This window comes from Python bivittatus, unplaced genomic scaffold, assembly GCF_059951505.1.
Source record: "Python bivittatus isolate LINGU-HERP-01145 unplaced genomic scaffold, Pbiv_v1 ctg000330_np1212, whole genome shotgun sequence".
NCBI lineage: Eukaryota > Metazoa > Chordata > Lepidosauria > Squamata > Pythonidae > Python > Python bivittatus.
In genome coordinates, this window is record NW_028277058.1 from 30,102,311 (window position 1) to 30,123,202 (window position 20,892).

At 37.7% G+C, this 20,892-nt stretch overlaps 1 protein-coding gene across 6 annotated transcripts in view; it reads left to right on the plus strand.

Annotated features, from left to right (window-relative positions):
• The window catches only part of VEZT (vezatin, adherens junctions transmembrane protein), a 33,934-nt gene that overhangs the window by 238 nt on the left and 12,804 nt on the right, over window positions 1–20,892 (plus strand). For 4 of the 6 annotated variants that reach the window (XM_007424627.3, XM_025164375.2, XM_007424628.3 and 1 more), the window contains exons 2-5: window positions 7,826–7,960; window positions 13,929–14,018; window positions 15,159–15,334; window positions 19,290–19,565. In XM_007424627.3, coding sequence (XP_007424689.1) covers window positions 7,826–7,960; window positions 13,929–14,018; window positions 15,159–15,334; window positions 19,290–19,565 — 677 coding nt within the window. Of the gene's footprint in view, window positions 1–7,825; window positions 7,961–9,455; window positions 9,607–13,928; window positions 14,019–15,158; window positions 15,335–19,289; window positions 19,566–20,892 lie in introns of those variants that run through there. The other 2 variants (XM_025164376.2, XM_007424629.3) reach the window with 2 other exon arrangements.

Below are 20,892 nucleotides of genomic sequence, written 5' to 3' on the forward strand. Positions count from 1 at the left end.
GCGAAATGAGGTGGGGCCGCAGAACGGGTGCGTGGCTAGGGCAGGTGGAGCTCTTTGCAGGGCCCGCGGAGGCGGCTTCCCCTGGGCGGTTGGCTCTAGCCGTGTCTCTGGTTGTAAAACCTCGCCTCTGAGGGGAAGAAGCAGTTTTATTAATGGAGTTGGAGAAGTTTGGTGTGAACCAAAGAGGTGACTAGCAGATTATTCCCGCTCATGTCTACTTTGAAGTAAGTCCCACTGAATACAGCATGAGCTTACATTGCAACCTAAGAATTTCAGGAAAGGCTACACACCAGATCTTCCAGAAGTAAAGCTTATTTACAGCGAGGGTAACGTTACTTGCTTTCAGCAAAACAGTATCCTTCTGGAACCATAAGTGCTAACCATTTTAATATGACACATTTTAGTGAACTGGCGTTGCTTTTTCCAGATGTATAAATTATTATGTTAAGTTGCAATCTCCCAACCACATCTCTCTTATATGTTAATATCCCTTTGTTTATTTATACAAAATTTTGTATATTACCTACCACCTGAGACTCAAGACAGTTTGTAACTAGGAACAAGAATAAAAACACAACAAATATGCAAACTAACTACATTGGTTGGCTTGCTGGAGAACATTAGGCGAATCTTCAGCCTAATATACCCAACTCCAATCAAAGGGATAGAATTGATGAAAAGAACAAATGATAGAATTGATCAACAATTGATGATAATGTGAATTAAGCTAGTTTCTCAGCTCTAACATCTGCATATAAAAGCTCCCTATGATATCTCGTATGAGATTGTTGATTTGGGAAAATGTTGGTAATCAGAGAAGTCAAAGGTCTTTCTAATGTTGCCTCCCATATTCCCTCCATAATCCTAGGGCTCATTAGAGGAATGTAACTAAATTCTGTTTTGGAAACACTATTAATAATAAATTACATTTATTATTGTAACAGAACAGAATAAACAAAATTTGAATTTTTCACCTTTGAATTAGTATTCATGCAACAAGTATGTATAAGCATGTGATTGGTTTTGATATACACTAATGCTGAAGAAGCCTAGATTGGCTTTCAGTTATTAGTGACATTGTCACTTCCTCAGCTTTACAATTTAAAATGCATAATACCAAGGAAGGAGGGGGGAGCACTACTGTACTTTACAGTGATCAGCTGCAATAAAAATAACTAAGGTAGTATAATAAAGTGGCTGCTGGCTAAGCTACAGTTGGATGAAGCAGAAGTCTGCAGTATGTCAAAATGGCTGCTGCTAAGTAAAATAGCTTTCTTTTTTTAATTTGTTTTATTATATTGTTATGAGACATAACTGATATATTATTTTGATACAGTAGTATTTATACAGTATTGATTAGAGATTATTAACACTCTAATGTTTAGATAACTTAGACCTTAAAGATAGAAAAAAACATATCAGTGTTAACTAGGATTTGAAATGTTGATGTTAAAATCATAAGATTCTTTAAATTTTACATCCAAACCTAAATATAGCATTAATAAACAACTGCAAATTACATCAACATATTTGTAATACAGGTACTCCCCAGGTTAAGAACACCCAGTTTACGGATGACCCATAGTTAAGAACGGAGCCTGTTTCAGCAAAATTTGAGTTAAATACACTATGGTTCCAGTTAATTACACAATACTACTTATACAGTATTATACAATAATACTGTTCTGGCTTACATACAAATTCGACTTAAGGACACACCTTGGGAACAGAACTCGTTCTTAAACTGGGGACTACCTGTACAATAAAGGGTTTTGTCTTAAACTGAATACAGTGGAACCTTGGTTTACGAACTTAATTCGTTCCGTGACTCTGGTTGCAACCCGAATTGGTTGCAACCTGAAGGAAATTTCCCCATAAGGTTCAATGTAATTACCGTTAATCCGTTCTGGCGTGGAGGACAGGGAGGCGGCTATTGCTTGGAGGGAGAGTCCCCCTCCCTACGACCACGTATCAGGGGCGGAAAAATGGCCGCGGACCACGTGTCAGGGGCGGAAAAATGGCCGCGGACCACGTGTCAGGGGCGGAAAAATGGCCGCGGACCACGTGTTGGGGGCGGAAAAATGGCCACGGACCACGTGTCGGGGGCGGAAAAATGGCCGCGGACCACGTGTCGGGGGCGGAAAAATGGCCGCGGACCACGTGTCGGGGGCGGAAAAATGGCCATGGACCACGTGTCGGGCAGAAAAATGGTTGCGGACCACGTGTCGGGCGGAAAAATGGCCGTGGACCACGTGTCGGGGTGGAAAAATGGCCGCGGACCATGTGTCAGGGGCGGAAAATGGCCGCGGACCACATGTCAGGGGCGGAAAAATGGCCGCGGACTGTGTCACGGGAAGGAAAATGGCCGCGTATCCTGTTCGTACCTCGAGGCGGAGTTCGCAAACCGAAGCAAAATTTTGCAGCCGGAGCTGGTTGTAACCCGAAAAGTTCATTAACAGAAGCATTCGTAACCCGAGGTTCCACTGTACTTAATACTAAGGTATCCACTGTACAGTGGATTGTTACTTAGAATGAATGTAGCTTTCTGCTTTGCTCTTCCCAACGTCCAGAAGAAGTAGCCATAAGGAAGAGATTGGAAGCTTCTGATGTCAGTTGGAATGATTTATAGATACCAGGAAATTCCAGAACATTTGAACAAGCCATAATTATGATATTAAATTGCTAGTAATCTAAAACAGAAAAAAAAATTTTTTTTAAGAGGATCTAGATTTGGGTATCTGTACAGCCCATATCTCCAGAGGACCTAGCTGCATACTTTGGGAAATTACATAAGTCTGCATATCTGATTACAGTGGCTTAGTTTCACTCTGGAAAAACTTTTCTGATAAAAACATCTCCCTCAGAAGATATGGCTCCAGCATCCAAAGCAGGCTGTAGTTAACTTAAAAATGGAGAATGGAATTATCAAGCATGAGAGAAAACATGTGCAAGCTTAAAATTGTCCCCCTTGACAAGTAGAATAAAAAGCAAACTACATTTATTTGATGGTTTTCACAAAACATTCTCGGTGTTGTATGATTTTTTCTGGCATCCATGCTTTTGTTTTTGAAGAATAGCATTGTTAGGAATGTTGTTCATAACATTGCTAATGAACAGGTCTTCACTGTATATATACTGGAGGTTACTACCTTGTTTTATATTTCATTATACTGTGATGTAATTTGTTTGGTATTTTTCTTGGTGTGTTTATAATCCCAACTGTAGTATTTTAACTGTTTTATACTTATGATTAGTGTGAACAATCACAGCAAATTAGGTTTAAGCAAACTATGGCTTAATACCTGTCAAGCTTCACACCAGCAGTTGGTAGTAAATCATAGCTCTCCAGACCTTATTCAGCACTCAGCTTCACTGGCAGAAAACTCTCAGATAATAGCTTGGCTAGATTCTAATCTAGATATTGGCTAGATATTTATTGCAAGAAAAATTAAGATTTTAATACTTGATTACCTGCTGCAGGGCAAAGAAGTCAGAGCCTTTCTTCCTGTCCTTCTAAGTGAATGAATATTCTGTCTGGTCTCTTAATGGCCTTGGGAGGCAATTGAAATGGTTCTCTCTAGCTTAGCAACCATTAGCTCTTACTTTGCCAGTCTCAGCCCTAATACCTTTCCTATTTTTTCTTTCCCTTCCCTCTATGTGTCTGGAAATGTCACATGTTTCTCCACCTCCCTATTTCTGGTCATGGGTAGCTAGAGGGTACTGTGCCACCCCTTCCATTTTTATTTCTTCTTTGGCTGGAGCTGGAAAGATTTACCCCCTTTCAGGCCTCTCAGTTCCACCTTCTTATGACATGGAAGGGGTATTTCCATCTTTTCTACTTCTTTGGTAGGCACTGACTCCCAATTCGAGATCTTTTCCTGTCATCTTTGAATGGGACAGCCAGTATCTCTCTCAACACACACAAGTACTATTAATATTCAGCTGCCTCTTTCCCACACATCAAACAAGTCTATCTCCTCCTCAGAATTACAACTTCTGGCAGATACAAAGACCCTGATTGCTAGTCAGACAACTTGGGCTTGTAAAGGTATTGCAAATGGAATTGTTGAAGGATATGTGCTTGAATGCCATCTGCCATATCCCAAGTCCCAAGCTATTTGGATAGCTTTTGCAGTGGATCAAATATTCTAATCTACATTGAATTCTTTTTCCCCTGCCCATTTGGATGGAGAGTTGTGTTCCAGTACCAGGAGGGAACAGTGAAAAACTGGATATGTTTTAGACTTGCTGGCAGCTGTAGGTGACAGGCCACAGGATTGATCTATGCTATGGAGAGATTTGTCCAATAAACTTGACATTCAGTTTCTTAGCCACTTGGGTAGAGAGGTGAAATCTAGTACAAAGGGAGACATGTCCCCAACAATAATCAGGGGAGGGTCTTTCCAATTATGATAGTCAGAAGAACACTTGTAGAAGTCCTTGGCATGATTCAGTTGATCTTTAAGAAGGCACAGAATAACCTGAGATTTGGGACTAAACAGGAATTCTCTGAAAGAATGGAAGACTTGGAAGTGTTTATCAAAACTGCACAGGTGGCAATTGTAGTTGGCCTGAAATGACTCCATCCAAGTGGAGAATGAACTGAGTTATTATACAACAAACTCAGCCATAGGGAAAGGATCTTGACAATTGTCTTGCTGCTAGTTTACAATGAAGCAGTGAAAGTATTGTTCTAATTTTGTCCTCCTTGCTTCTACATCTGACTATGGGTGATGGGCAGAGGACAACTAAAGCTTTACATCCAGTTGTTGAAATAGAGTTTTACAAAAACATTCCATGGAGAGTGGATTGGCCAAACTTTGGTTCTGGAAAACTTGTTGGATGACCAAAAACTGTTTCAGAGGCACAGGGGAAGGCTGAACAGACCATTTTAGAAAAGAAACCAGCTACCAACAAAATAGCATTAGTTCTTGACACGTGGAGTCAGATGTAATGTCCAAGGAAACCATCCCAAGGGGAGAGGATAGAGCAGTCCAGACAGTTTGCTGGTAAGAAATTGGCATGGAAATAAGTATGACAAGAAAAGATATGGGCCTTGACATCTACTCTAATGCAAGGCTGCCAAAAGTCGCAGAAAAAAAGTTGGGTCATTTTGATTTATCCACAAGGCTGCAGTCACAGAACTGATGTGACAAATGATGTGGCAAGGTCTAGGCTTTTCTTTTCCAAATACATCAGCTTCCTCTGCGTACTTGGCAGGCAAGGTTGGAAGGTATACTTGCAGAAGGGTGGTAAATGGTGGAAATTTAAGCCCATGCAGACTAAGTTCTGCATTCAGGAGAATCAAAATGATTTCATTGTGGAATTAATGAATATGTGGATTCTGAGTCTGAAGCTACTTCTGCAGCTGCTCCAGCAACAGAATTGCGATTAGGACCAGTGTGATGACTATCAGTGATACAGGTTGTCCCACCTACTGGGCTAGCTGGTTCATCATCTAGACTGGTCACTAGTTGGTTCTCATATTGGAGCAATGTATTGCCAACTTGATTGATTGATTATTTATTTATTTATTTGATTTTATATGGCCATCCCACTTGACAGATAACTCTGGGTCTGCAGCTTAGTTTAATTTTTGGTCTCTGGTGATACTAATAGATGTAGGTAACATCTGCTTGAGAGACTAGTTCTCGTCTCAGTCCTTATCACCCCATTTATGACTCCAGTAAACACAACTATGTAACTGAAATGTTAGGTCTTCATAATAGAACATGGTTCATAACAGTATTTGTCTACTTGTGTGTGTGTTCTTCAATATCTGTATTTTCTGTTCATTTTGGGAGGATAATTTTAAAATCAGATCTATTTCTTGGAGCACAGTTACTAAGCAATTGTGAGGGGAGATTAGTATCTTTTTAGTTCTTGAAGTCTTGTATTTAATTATTGTATTGACTGTGAAAATGAGATTTTGAAAGTCCAGATTTTTTTCTTCATGTGAAGCTTGTGACAAGCCTCTTATATAAAAAACAGAACTTAAAACAGAGGTAGAAAAACGTTGATATTTAGAATTGCATAAATCATATATACATTTCCAGTGTCACTCTCTCATACTTATCTGAAATGAGATTGGAGTAATTTGCTAGAAGATAAGTAAACCAAGATGATTATGATCCAAGTAAGTATGACTAAGACATTTAAATACAATTGCTTGGCAAGATCTGCAAAAGATGTTATTGATGTGCATCATTTCTTTTAAGCATCAGCTTTCTAAAAGCCTTTCAGATCTATCAGCTGATTCTGGGTCCCTCCTATTGCACAGTAACAGAAGAAACAGCAACATCTTAGTGAGCTGCTTCTGCTTCTATGCCAGGAAAATGTACCTGGGTGAAAGTACAGGTGCAGTTTCTCTGATTTATACTTCAGATTTACTGCTCCAGTCATCCTGGAGAGACAAGTAGACAGAAATGGGGAGGTGGAAGAAATTATCTCAGATGCACTGGAAGTGTGTTTAAGAGAAAGGTGGAATCACATTTTCCAGGAAACAAGAATCATATTGCCTGTAAGTCCTATGGATATCTGTGTGTTTTAGCATTAACTTCAAATTTGATTGCATTTAGTTTTAGCAATTAAAATATGTGTCACAGGGCAGTAGAAGGTTATTCTTGAGAGAGTTATCTTTAGTTTAATTTCTAACACTTGATCCATTTTTAGCTTTACTGTGGCTTTAAACAAGGATATAATGGTCTTTTAATCTGTAGGGTTTGTAAGTTTATGTAATTAAGAGTTAATAAAAGGTTAGATATTTAGGAGATAAATTAGGGTGGAGTAGGGAGGAGACCTAATGGAGAAAGTCTTAGTCATTTCCTTTATCCTGCATCAGCAGAAATGTTCTTGGTATTCCTTACATATATGCAGCTATGATAATGCATTGAATCACTATTCAAGTTTATATCTTAGTTTCAGTTTAATTTTTTAAAATGTATAAGTTTATTCTTTTTTATGGAATAGAGTCAGTGTGTTAAATAAAGGAATGTTACTGTGATAGTAAAAAGCAATAGTAAGCTTTATCCTGTTTTTCTTTAAATATCTTCATTTTTTCATAATCTTTTGTGTGCTTATACTTTCTTACCTGCTAACTTTTATTTCTACATTGTAACTGAATGACTATTTCAGCTGGCTAAGGAGGCACTTAGTCTTTACTCAAGGTAGTATAGTATAACAAACCTAAAACAAAAGAACTGTTGACTTGGGCATGTTACTATAAAATTATTTTTATAATTCATAATTAATTAATTTTCCATTGCCAGATCGATTCAGTAAGGTATAATATAAGATGCCTACTGAGGGCTTTGGTGGTTACCCTTTATCCTATTGCAGTGATAAAACTTAATGAAATCTGGAAACTAGTACCAAAATTAAATATGTGTTGTGTAGTGTATATATTTTTAACATCAGCTAAATGGTAGCTCGAAACATCCTTTCCTAAAGGTCATAAAATCCTTCCTAAGTTTGGTCACTTCTTTTCTGTGCTTAAGAAAGCCTTTGCAAAGTTCTGTTTACTTCTAAGTCTCATTGGAGGAGCTCCTCCTTCCAGGAATAGGTCTAGTTCCAACAGGGAACAAGTTTTCTTATGCTTAAACTAGATTTCCTTTACATTTTTGCAATGCTACTGCTGTATAGCAGAACATACAGTTGGCATCTAAATAGCCTCACAAGTGTCATTTCTTGAGATTTTTCCAAGATCCATTGGGATGTTTTCATCTAATGTTATGTAATAGTTGAATAAATCAACTATGTAATCATTATTTCCAACTCTTCTGTGTAAACAAGCTACTTAATTATGGATTTTTAAATTTCATTTTAGAATTCACCACTTTATCAGTACTTACAGGATCTGGGACATACTGATTTTGAAATATGCTCACCATTGTTGCAGAAGTCAGAAGAATGCACATCGGAAGAGGGACCAAAAGATATGGATGTAAGTGTAATTCAGGAGGTAAGTAGTTGGCATAGTAAGCTATATAATCTGCTATGAAAATTTTGATATCTGTTTAAAAATACATTGCCTTTATGAAGCTTGCTGTATGTTTGCATTTGAAGGCTGTTGACAACATTGTGTATTTGTTGGCTAATGCCATTGCTTTTGGACCTGTTGTGCCAGTTGCCCAGAATTCTAGCTTTTAGCGAGCTACTAAAGTCAGGTAATAGGCAATGTTTCTTTGTCTGCTGCAGTTTGAGGGTAGTTGTGGCAATTGGAAGGACACTTGCTACCTTTTTTTCTTTTGTCCATGTTATAAGACCTTAATATCGTGTTTCAATGTTTGTAGTTGTTCCCAAATAACTCAGTCTCATCTAGTAGAAAGGGTTAAGGATCACTTTCTTCTTTGTCGGTAGCCAGAGCAGAAGAGATCAGTGATTTGAACCCCAAAAGTTGCATTTGTGGGAGAAAGAAGAATATGGGATATTATGAAAGGATATAAGTAGTTCTGTCAGTTTCCTTATTTTTCTACTCCAATTTGGTTTTTATCAAAATGCTATTTTCATTGTCCTACAGTCTACTGGGCCTACAGTCTTAAAAAAAAAAAAAAAAAAGGAAAGCAAAGGATGCATGAATGGATGGATTGATGGATGGATGGATGGAGGAAAGGAAAATAAGTCTCAAGTACCAGTGATTATTATCACAGTCTTATTGAAATAATCATGATTAACTAGAGTGGAATTTCATTCACACACACACACACACACACACTTATGTATCTTTACAGGCAGATCAGAATATAGTACACAGAAGTACTGAATTCATTCTAAACTGCTTAATAGTGGGTATTTTTAAATACTAATTTGCAATGAATTTCAGAGAGTCTTGACTGGCTTACTTACAGCATGAATTGTTATGTCTATTCAGAAGTAAGTTCTATTGAATTCATTGCAAATTCTTGGTACAATCTTATGTTTAAGAACAACAAAAATCAGGAGAATAAATAATTCAGAATTGAACAATAGATCTCTAGAATTTTGGAAAAGGAAAGCATGTTTCTGGAAAAGAAAAAATGTAAAAACTCCAACAGAAGGCTCTAATGAAGCCTAGATTATTAGATCCCTTTATGTAGTTGCTTTTTTGAGAATGAATGATCAATGGTGATCTCGAATATATTTATATTGGAATTCATGCATCCTAAGCTTTGTTTGCAATGTGTGTATTTATTCCCTTTGGTTGCTGATACAGTATAGGTAGAAATGGAGCCCACATGTGTTTACCTCATTCAGGTAGCCAAGGTATCTTCATGGTACAAAATTATCACAAAATTACTGCTTCTTTTTCAGGCATTTTTCCTGTTTTTTAAGCATTAAAGTTCCAAAGCAGAAGTTCCCATGGGTAACACAACCCCTGCAGGTTGCTGTTGTTTTTTTAAGCAAAATAGCAGCTATACTTAGCTTGTGAGAATATATGTCTGAAATCTGGAATCTAATTCCATGTTATTTTCTTGTAGCCCAAAATAAGCATATTGTTTACATCGAGTTCAGTCTGAAGGCTTTTAATTTAAAAAATATATTGGGAATGAAAAGAAAGTCTGTTCATTGTAGCAGAGATGAGATGATGAAATGGCTGATGGATTGCAAGAAAAAATACAGAACGAAGAGGTAAAAAAGAGTTGTAGCTGTGACCGCATCTTGAAAATGAAGGATCCGCAGGATACCTGATACAATAAAGTCTGGGTTTGTAGCTGTGGTTTGGATTGGTGACATCCATGAACAATCTATAATAATAGATTGAAGAGTCTGAGTGGGATGCAGTGTAAACAAAGTTAGGCTAACAGGGGCACTCTTTAACAATCTTACAAATTGTTCACTTGCAATGTAATAAGCATAGTAAGTTTGTATCAAATTGTCATTTTTCCATAATTGCTAAATTCTTCTGTTGGGATGGAAACACCGTACCATTTTTGGTATCTCCTTAATACAGGTGTGTCAAACTGATCCTTTTTTTTTTTTCATTGCTGAAAAATGAAGCTGCAGTTTTCTTTTGTTTTTCAGTGATAGACAACATGTAAGCCTTCATTTATTTTTAATATGCCAGAAAAACATACCTTCTATCCAAACTCTGAAAATAAACCAATCATTCTGGAAATCCTGGCCCTGCATATCTTGATGATGGCACTGTACTACCATTCTGTATCACTTCAGCTGCTTCCCCATTCTTAAAAAGCAAAAATGGAAAGAAGTATAGTCAGTATGTGACAAATGTTGGTACCTACCAATTTGTCTAAATATCTGTTTTTATTTCTTTTCCCTTCTGCTTCTGAAACTTTTTTCAATATCTTTATTACTTATTTATTATAATTGTGAAGAGAAAAGGGAAATAAATACTGATACAAATACAGATTTAAAAAGATGTAGAAAATATACTAAAAAAGGGAGAAAGAGGAAAAAAACCCAATACAGGTGGATAACTAACAAATATTGAATACCCAGCAAACCTAAAGTATCATACGGCATGTAGATTCTAATACACCATTAAACCTAGACAATTTAAATTAAATTTAACAATTAAATTTCTTAATATACAGTAAAACTGCTGAAAGAACAAGAATTCATTGTTTGCTTTGCACTAAGGATAGAACAATGCATTATCTTCCATAACCTCCTTCATTAAACTAAGACATAGACATTTTGTTCTTGCAGATGATAATTGACAGTCAGAAAGGGGCTTTTCTTTCCTTATCCAGCTAATTTCTCGTACATATGCATTCTGGAATATTTTAAAAATGTTTTCCTACAGCTGGACTCCAGGAAGTTGACAGTGTGAAAAAAACCTGGAGGAAGCATTTACAAACAGAAGAATTAAATGCCATCCTCCTGACTGGCTCATAAATACTTGAACCTTGCAGAGGTTTGAGATTGTGGTTGCACTATATTTTGTGGTTTTCATTCACAGTTACAATTTTCAAATATTTGTCTTGCTTTTGTTATTTTATCAGAAGATTAATCCCACTCCTTTCTTTGGATAACAGAACATTCACACAGGGATTATTCTGAGACTCTTATGTGAGAATGGCAAACTACAGAACCAGTTTAATTAAGAGTGGTCATGAATCTGACAATAGTTTATATTAATCAAGGTTTATTTACAAACCCATATGGTTTTACAATGCAAATAATTATATATATGCATATATGCAGAAATATATACATAAGAGTAGGATAGCTTTTAGAAATTATAATTAATGAAATTAATATTTAATATTACTGCTTGAAGCTTCATGAATAGTCAGTAAGTTGATCTTACCTCCCTTTAATCCCCATAGGAAGATTCATCCCTTCTACCTCAACATCAAAAGCACTCAACCTTTAATAATTGTACATAGTTTTATAACTTCTTGGTTACCTTGTGGGTGTTACTTTGTATATCAGAAACATTACATTTTTCTGAACTAAATATAGAGGCAAGAAGATACACTGCAAAGCAAGAAATTAAAATACAGTATCTGTTTGCTCGAAACTAGTTCAAATTAGTCAAATTTTCCAACAATTGATCATATTTTTTAGGTTTAATTCTCTGTCGTCGTGCTCCTCAAGAACATGGCTGTAAATTTCAGATATCAGACATTTAACTTCTTATTCAAGATCAGGCCTACTTGGCAGGACATTCCTGGACATAGCTCAGCAAGATGAGTTTCTTTATTGAAAACAGGACTAAGTCCATGTATACATAGATTTACCCACTGTAGGGTCCATAAACAAAACCCTTATATAGATGTGTGTTCTTGATACAAATTCTAGGCTTTTTCCTGCTGCCTTCTTAGGTGAAATAAGTCATACCTTTCTGTTGCCTTAAATGTGACATGTTAAGATAACTGTTCACTTTAGCTTCGGAACCACTGGTTCTTACACACCAGCTTCATTCCTTATACTTTCTCCTTCCCTATTTTCTCTTTCCTCTCCCTTTTGAATCTAAAAGCATCAGGTTTTTTTCCCCTCCCTCATTTTCTTGGGGAGTGCTAGAGGGAAATTTGCCTAGCTGTTCATTCCCATTTCTTACTTGGCTGGAGCTAACACTATCACCCCCCCCACTTCTTTTTAAGGCCTCTCTTCTCTAAGTGGTTTGCTGTTTATAGATTTGTATGGCAACAAGTATGGCAAGAAAAAAACATAGGTCTTGATATGTGCTCTAATACAATGTTTCACTGAAGTAGTTTAACTAAATATGAGCAATGCTACCTTTACACTCAGTTCCTACTTAGAGATAAGGGGGGTAGTTAAGCTGGCTGGCTGGGATTCTCAGGCTGGGATTTTCTCCTCTGGGCTAGCCAAATATGATCATTCTTCTTTCTTTTCTTCAGCTTTTCACAAAAGCTACCTGCATGGGGTAGATTTTTATCATGGCTGTCCTTTTCTTCCTTCAGTGGGTCTTTGGACCTCTTCCCACTCACAATTACTTAAAGAGACTTGCCTCTGGTTCCCCTGGAAACAACAAACCTTCAACAGCCTTATTGGTGTGGTAGCCATTACAACTCTATCTCTTGTCTTTTTTCTTTACAGAAGATTTTTCTTTAAGTCACCAGTGCCTTCCCCCCATTTCCTATGGGAAGTTACAAAAATCTATGTTGTCTGCTCTCAAGATTTGCTAACAGTAGAAAGAACAATGTCTGGTTGGGTGGATAAGTGACAGGATAGCAGAAAGTCATGGGCAACTGCATGTGATCACATCACTTCTTTATAAGATGTGCTGGTTATAGTTATGTAGCAAAATTAGGAATTGATTTACAATAAAAATAAATTGTCAAAGGCTCCAAAACGCTGAGGAGGTGACCAAGGAGGAATGGATTCTACCTTAGCTGGATCCATCTGAATTATTTCTAAGGAAATGTGGTAGTCCAAATAATCCAATCCAGGTATATCAAAGGTGCATCTCTCTAATTTAGTGTAGAGGCTGTAGACTCAAAGGTGTCAAGCTTCTTGAACTTGATTGTATGGAGAGCTCGATTCTCAGATTACATCAACAAATCATCAAGATATGTGAGTAATAAGTCACATGAAAACCAAAGAATTGCACCAATCTCAAAGGCATTCCATATATTTAAAACTCCTGTAACAGTGTGAAAGACAGTACAATATTTATGAACCTTTTTTATGCAAATCAGATTGTAAGTCCCTTTGAGATCTACTTTGGTAAAAATGTATGCCTTCGGTAAGTGTTTTGTAGTGTAGAGGTTAAGGTTTTGGACTAGTACTAGGGAGACCCAGATTAAAGTCTCCCCTCAGGCATAAAAGCTTACTGGATGACTTTGAGCTAGGTCTCTCTCTTAGCCCAACCTAACTTACAGGTTTGTTGTGAGGAAAAAATAGGATAAAAGTGATATGTATGCTGCCATGAACTTGAGCAAAAGGCAGGATATAAATCTAATAAAGAAATTATATATTATGTGTAAGTCATCCTGTTTGTTGACAAAAAAGGTAAAAGCACTAGCAGGGGAAGAGGTGGGGCAGATGAAACTTTTCTGTAAGTTCTCATTGATAAATTCCTTTAGATGGGCTAATTTTGTATCTGCCATTGGGTAGTGGTGTTTTGTGGGAATCTAGGCTCTAAAATTAATTGTGGATTCACAGAACTGATGGGAGGAAGCAGGGTCTGCTTCCCTCTTTTCAAACACAGCAGCATAGTCTACGTATTTGGCAGGCAAAATTGAAGGGTGTACTTACTGAGAGGTAGTGATTGGTGAAGGTTTGAGGCCCTGCAAGCTGTGAGTTTTGTATCTTGGGGACTCGATGTTGTCACCTGGCCCTCATGATGGTGAAGATTGTGAATCTGTAGTCCATCTTTTCCAAAGACCATTACAAAATATAAAGTTGCATGAACTTCTGATGATTGCTGATAGAAATTGCAAATATTTGGAATTTTCAGATGAAATTAATGAAGGCTGTTTATATATTTAAGACTTCAAACACTTTTTAATTTTTTACAGAAAGACATCCTGTCAAACCTAGCTGAGAGATTAAAAAACTTGCTTCCTTTTTTCCCATATAAGAAAAAGCATGATATGCTTCATCAGTTGGTAAGTGCCTATTATTACCAGCTTACTCTCCTTTCAAGCAACTCATCCATTTTCCTTAATACTTTTATAATTAATTCCTTATTAAATATTTTTCTATTTTTGCTAATAGAAAATTGTTGCTAAGATAGTATCTAATCATTTGTCATATTACATAGTTTGTGAACTGAAATATTTGGTGTTTAAATCTGTGTGGAAGGTAATCTAGATATGAGGGGACTGAATCTGGTTTTGCAAACATTTTGATGTTTAAGAATCATTACTATTTTTGTACATGTTAGGAACATAACATTCGTAAGTATCCTTTTATGAAGCTGCTAAATATGCATATCTTTAAATTATTCTGCAGTTTTTATTCTTGTTTTCAAAATAAACATGGTATTTTTTAAATACTAAAACAGATCTCATTGCTATAAATGTAACAACATTGCAAATCGTATTTTACCCAAAAATTGGTGTTGGAAAAGCAACTAGCCAGCCATTGGTGCTCAATCCTATTTCAAATAATCACTCCCATCACATATTGCTGTCTCCAGCTTCAGATGTCCTTTCCTACTCTGGAATGTTACCAGGTGATGAGGCAAGCACTGTTAAGAGAAAATGCTGGAGGGTTGCTGCTGGGGCGTGTAGACCTGTGCATCTGTTTTGAAGTCTCGATCCTTGAAAATAAAAAGCTATGCTTGAACAAATGAAAACCCACCAAGCTGGCTGAGTGGGTCCAGAGCTGCTCTAATCTTTGCCACAAATACTTATGATTCCTCTGTGGCTACGTTAGGAGCAGGGCCTAGAAATAGGGAGTATGCCAAGATGGCATTTTTCTTTCTAGCACCTAAAATCTCTTTTCTTTAAATAGTCAGAAACTTTAAATATTTGCTTCAGGAACTCATGGACCTCTCCATTTTCTTCAACACAGACAGCTACATACAGTATTCTTACTTTTCCTTCTTTCCTTCCTTTTCTTCTGTGCAAATTTTAAATTATAAGCACGGTAGGAGAAGAATATGATCTCTGTTTGCTAAATTTAATATACACTGGTAGCACTATGTATGTAATAACAGAATTAAACATGGTTTAAATTTTATGCTGGCTTTTGTGCATGAATGTGCTCAGTTGATACTGTTTTTCTCTTCCCTCTGTATTAAGGATGTTGGTTTTCGTTCAGAGGCTCTCTGCACTATCCTGCAACAGGAAGTTCTGCTACAGGAGGATGTTGAACTGATTGAACTATTTGATCCTAGTATCCTGTCTGCAGGACAGCTCAAGCAGCAGGAACATGGACATCTTCCAACATTATGCTCCCTAGCAACTCCTAATATTTGGTATAGTGAACAGGGTTTTTTACTTCTGTTTATGAAATGGGTCAGTAGAGATCTTTCTGGTGATCTGAAAACACAAGGAAATCTATGGATACTTACTGTTTAAATATATGTTACTCTCAAGTTAATTGTTGAGAGTAAGTCCTTTCAGTCAGAATGCTCTTTCATTCTACTCCAGTTTCCCTCTGTGTCCGGTAAGTGACTTATCTGTGGAGACCCTTCATGTGATTGAGGATCCTGATTTTCCAGTGTCCTCATTTGTTTATAGAGTTTCTATGGATAGAGAGGGCTCTCTACAGGTAGTCCTCAACCTATGATCATTTGGTCAGTGACTGTTCCAAGTTACAACAGTGCTGAACAACTGGTGGTTATGACTGGTCTGTCCCAGCACCCCCATGGTCACATGATTGGATCTGGGCACTTGGCAACCCATTTGCACTTATGACTAGTTGCCAAGCACCCTGTGATCATGTGATCGCCATTTGCAACCTTCCCTGCCAGCTTCCACAGAAAATCACTGGGGAAGCTGGCAGGGAAGGTAGCAAGTCACTGGAGTAAGTTTCCCCAACCTGCACACCCTCTCCCAGCCCCTCTGCATTCGGACCACACCAGCCACTTGTGCACCCCCACGCACCCTGCCTGGTCTGTGCAGCACTTCTTGCGCACTTTCCCCAACCTGCCTGGCACCTGTCACACACCCCGTTGTACCCTCATGCATCCTCTGCACCCTCCCCGACCACGCTAAACCTCTCACACACCTGTGCTGCACCTATTGCACACCCAACCCGCACCGCATCTCTCATGCACCTGTGCCGTGCCTCTCTCACCCTTGTGCACCCTCCCTAACCAAGCACCACCTCTCATGCACCGCCTCCCTAACCTGCACCATGTCTCTTGCGCACTCCCTTGCATGCTCCCACAACCTCCCTAATCTGCGTGTTGCCCCTTGCTAACCCTCCCAACTCACAGGGCACCTCTTGTACATCCCCTTGCACCCTCCCCAACCTGTGCCATGGCTCTCTTGTGCCCCCTTATGCCCCCTCTCTGACCCTCCCTCGCACCCCTGCGCACCCCCTCGCTCCCTACCCCACCTGGCAGCAGCCACTTACTTGCCTGCAGGCCTGGGACTGACTTTGGATGTGGGAAGCTGGCAGGAAGTTGCCTCGCCTAATGACCATGGGATTTAGTTAACAATGGCAACCGGGACTAAAGGGATTGCCGTTACTAAGCGATGCGGTCACATTTTACAACTACATCCCTTAGCAATGGAAATTCTGGTCCCAAATGCCATCGTAAATCAAGGACTACCTGTATTGCAGATTATGACTGCTACATTTTGAAGACAAAAAGAGAGGGCTAGCACATTTGCGCATGTCCCCCTGAAGCAAGGGCAAATGGTTTCTCATTGTCTGATAGCCTCTGTTTTCCTTATTTTCATCTTTTTTCTCTCAAACTCTTGAAAGAGCTATGGAAGGAAAGTTTAGAGAACTTTTTTATATTAAATGTATTCTGCATCCTCCCCAAACTACTTGTTTTGGGCTAAGAACAAGAGTGAGCAATGCCATACAGATTGTTTGCTTTAATGTTTGCATTTATTTATTTGTTTATTTTATTCATTTTAAAAAAATTATTAGCTGTCCAACTCCAATGGACTCTGGGTGGTGTACAGAACTAGAAAAAAACATAAAAACAGCTAAAAACATTAGAAAACAGCCCAGACTAAAATAATCTAATAAACAACAAAACCAACAAAATAAAACAGGAGCCTTAGACAAATAATAAACATCAACCTCAGGCCTGGGACCAAAGCCAGGTTTTCAAAACTTTTCAGAACCCTAGGAGAAAGGGTGCCGTCCTTATCTCAGGAGAGACGCTATTCCAGAGGATGGGGGCTGCAACAGAGAAGGCATGCTTCCTTGGTTCCACAGGATGAAAGCGTTTAATTGAGGAGACCTGGAGCATACCACTCTGCTGGAATGTACTGGGTGGGCAGAAATCATTGGAGACAAGCAGTCCTTCAGATTTCCAGGCCCTATGCCATAAAGGGCTTTTTAGGTAATAACCAGCACCTTGAATTGCACTTGAAAGCTGACTGGTAGCCAGTGCAGCTCGTTGTAGCAGTGGTGAGAGATGGACACACTGAGAGGTGCCTGTTATTGCTCACACCGCTGCATTTTGAGCCAACTGTAGCTTCTGGGTGGTCTTCAAGAGCAGTCTCATGTACAGTACATTGCAGTAATCCAATTGTAAGGTGACCAGGACATGAGTAACTGAAGGGCCACCCAATCAAGCAAAGGGTGCATTTGGTGTACAAGATGAACCTGTGCAAAGGCCCTTCTGGCCACAGCTGCCACCTGCTCTTCGAGCAGTAGCTGCAAGTCCAGAAGAAGCCCCAAGTTGCGCCCCAGTCTTGAATGGGGAAGTGCAGCCCAATCCAAAATCAACGATGGTAACATCCCTGATTCATGGGGGCCCAAACAACTGTTACCATTCAGCTTTGTTAGAATTGAACCGAAGTCTGTCCCACCCCATCCAGACTCGAATATATCTCACTAGACCTATTTGGTCCTGTTTTGAGAGGCTATATAAATTCATATAGAAACATAATGTTATAACAAGCCTTTGGTAAATAGAACAGGAAACTGCAAATTATTCACGATGAACACTCAAATGCATTTATCCATATTTATGTCTCAGTCATGGGTTCATATTTTGGTGTCTGTGTTCATGCAAAATATGTAATTCATAATTTTTCAAAACATCCTACAGGGTAAAAAAATTGCTATTGAGCATAATTGTAATAAAGTGTGATTTTAAGAAAAACAGTGAGCAGCAATTTGAGATTCTACCCACAATTTTCCTTTTAGATTCAACTTTTTAAAAAGTCCAAACACCTTTACAGCATGCTGTTCAGGTTAAGTATATCAGAAACAGAGAAGAAAAAAAAGTAATTATTGCAGGATATGGTAACTAAAGAAACATACCCTTTTAGAACTTGGAAAGCTGTACATTTACCACCCTTTTTTGCTGAACAGTTACTCTTTATGTCATATATTTGAAAGAATATATTTATCTAGTGAATGTATTTTAAGTTAACACATCATGGTCTGTATCTTGTTAACCTTCATCAGAGTTATTAGAAAAAGGCTTTGGCTAATAAATGAAAGCAATTTAAGAACAAGAAAATATGCTGAAGATGAGACCATTAGACATTTAACTAGCTGAGAGATCCACTGAAAAATAGAAATCCAGAACAAAGTGCATTTCCCTGTATGTGAACATTAACAGAAATTTGCAGTTCATTTTTCAGCCTGTGCTAGTGATAGGAATGGTTAGAGTCTCTGCAATTGTGCTGCAGATTTGTAAACCCAGGCAACATATTTCACATATGAGAATTATGATGAAATCACTTAAATTCAACTTTAATTTTGCATGGATTGTCTCATTTTTAATTATTAAAAATGAAATGTATCTACTTACAAGTCAGCCCAGTTGCTTTTGCATGCAGCTAGTGTTGAATTTAAGATGAAAGCTATATTTGCACTTGAAGGATATTCTGTGTGGAGATCTTAGGCTGAAATCCAGCCAGTTTCAAAAACACCTTTTAAGTTGAAACATTAATAAAACATTCCATTTCAAGGCGGCTGTTAGCTACTCACACTTGGTCAATAGCTCTCCCAATCTAAATGCCTAATGGAATGGATTGGTATTAAGGAAACAAATTTTTAAAGTTTTTAAAAAGGGACATTTGTCACACAAAGTGAGAGACATTAGAAACATTGGGCAGAATGCTGCGTGTAATATTGCCACATCTCTGCTTCTGTGTGTGTTACAGGCTTTTGCTTTTAAATAAAAAATAGAATCTTGGACCACTAATTATAAAAATAGGCATCAAAACTGAAAATTAAGCCAGGGAGCATACTTAGGTATGTCTCATGTGCTTTTGTTTGTTTTGCAGGGATATTTCATTACTGTTTCTCTTCATCAGCACACTGATGATGATTCCTTCTTTATGGAGTGGATCCCTTGGATTAATTTGGGGAGTAGTTTTCTTGGTTTACATAACTATGCGAGGTTTGGACATAATGCGGATTGCAAAGCTGCAGATGTCCCTTAAAAATTGTCATCTCCAACTAGAAGATATAGTGGCTAATTGCCGCGCCTTCACTAACCTTGTGAGGAAAGCACTGCGACTCATTCAAGAGACTGAAGTCATTTCCAGGGGATTTACTCTGTGAGTCTGAATTGATTTGCATCCATTTGTCAAACCTTAAGTTAATGAATGGTGAAGAATGTTTTCCTTTCAACATTTAATCTCAGATTTTTAAAATGTATCCCGTGTATCTGACATAATGAATGAATCCCTGGCCCTCAAATCAAGCATACTGTATGTGTAGAAAGGAGATAACAAGGACAAATTTTAAGGTTTTCAGTCTTGACTTGACAGAATTTCTAAACAGTTTAAATATTTCAGGCAAGGAAACTTGAGGTAGTGTTTGATCATATCTGAGAGATAGAAGGATGAGTAGACTATTGAAACGTGAATACCAAATATGCACATACCATTATGTGTATGCCTATTCCTAAAATTTACAGTAAAGCTTCTAGCTACCTATTATCAAGTTTTAATAGACCAGGCCGTCACCCTATTTTCTACAGATGTTTTCCACGTATGAATGCACACTGTTGTGTTTTTGTACTAGCTTACAAATATGCCATGTACAAGATTCTTTTTAAGGTTTATTTCTCATTTCACAAATATGAGCACATTGACTTTCTGATTCGTTGGTATAATTTTTGTTTTGAATGGGGTATAATCTGAGTATAGATTATTTGACAGATTGAACCATCTATGAGAATATTTCTTCCGCTTTCAGGAATTGTTCGTTTTTACAACAGATGTTATGCAATATGCATAATTAAACAAAAAATTAAACAGAAAAGACAAAACCTGTAAAATTCAAGTTTAAACTGAACTGTTAAAAACAACAGTTCTAATTTGTCAACTTCATATATATATTTCATATACATATTTTGATCACTTAAAGTACATGTAGATAACTGTTGTTTACCAATCCAAACAACTTTGTTTAAAAACGGTAGCTGTCTTCAGTTCTCCTGACCATGGATAATAAGTCTGGGTTGCACTTACCAAATATGCATTCTCTTTTTAAATGTTCAGGCATGTTATAAGGCTATCCAAGTCCATTCTTGATAAAACAGTATACAGTTAATAATATTAATCCTATTGTTAACATGGTATTTCAAAAAGTATAGTTGCAATCTGAGATTTTTCCTTGTTTTCAATGAACATTGGTAACAGAATTATCGTGAGAATACCATGAGATGGGGCATGTATATTGACCTGAGGAAGTGTAATAAAATTGACCATGCATATGTTTTAATTTTAAGAACAGGCATCATAAAATTTAAGCAACATACTTGTTTATCCATACTTATGTAAAAGGTAATCCTTGAGATATCAGCAACTGGTGAACAAAAAGCAGACGAATCTCAGGAGGAATAACTTCTAGCTATTTAGTTTCATATAAAAATCTAGA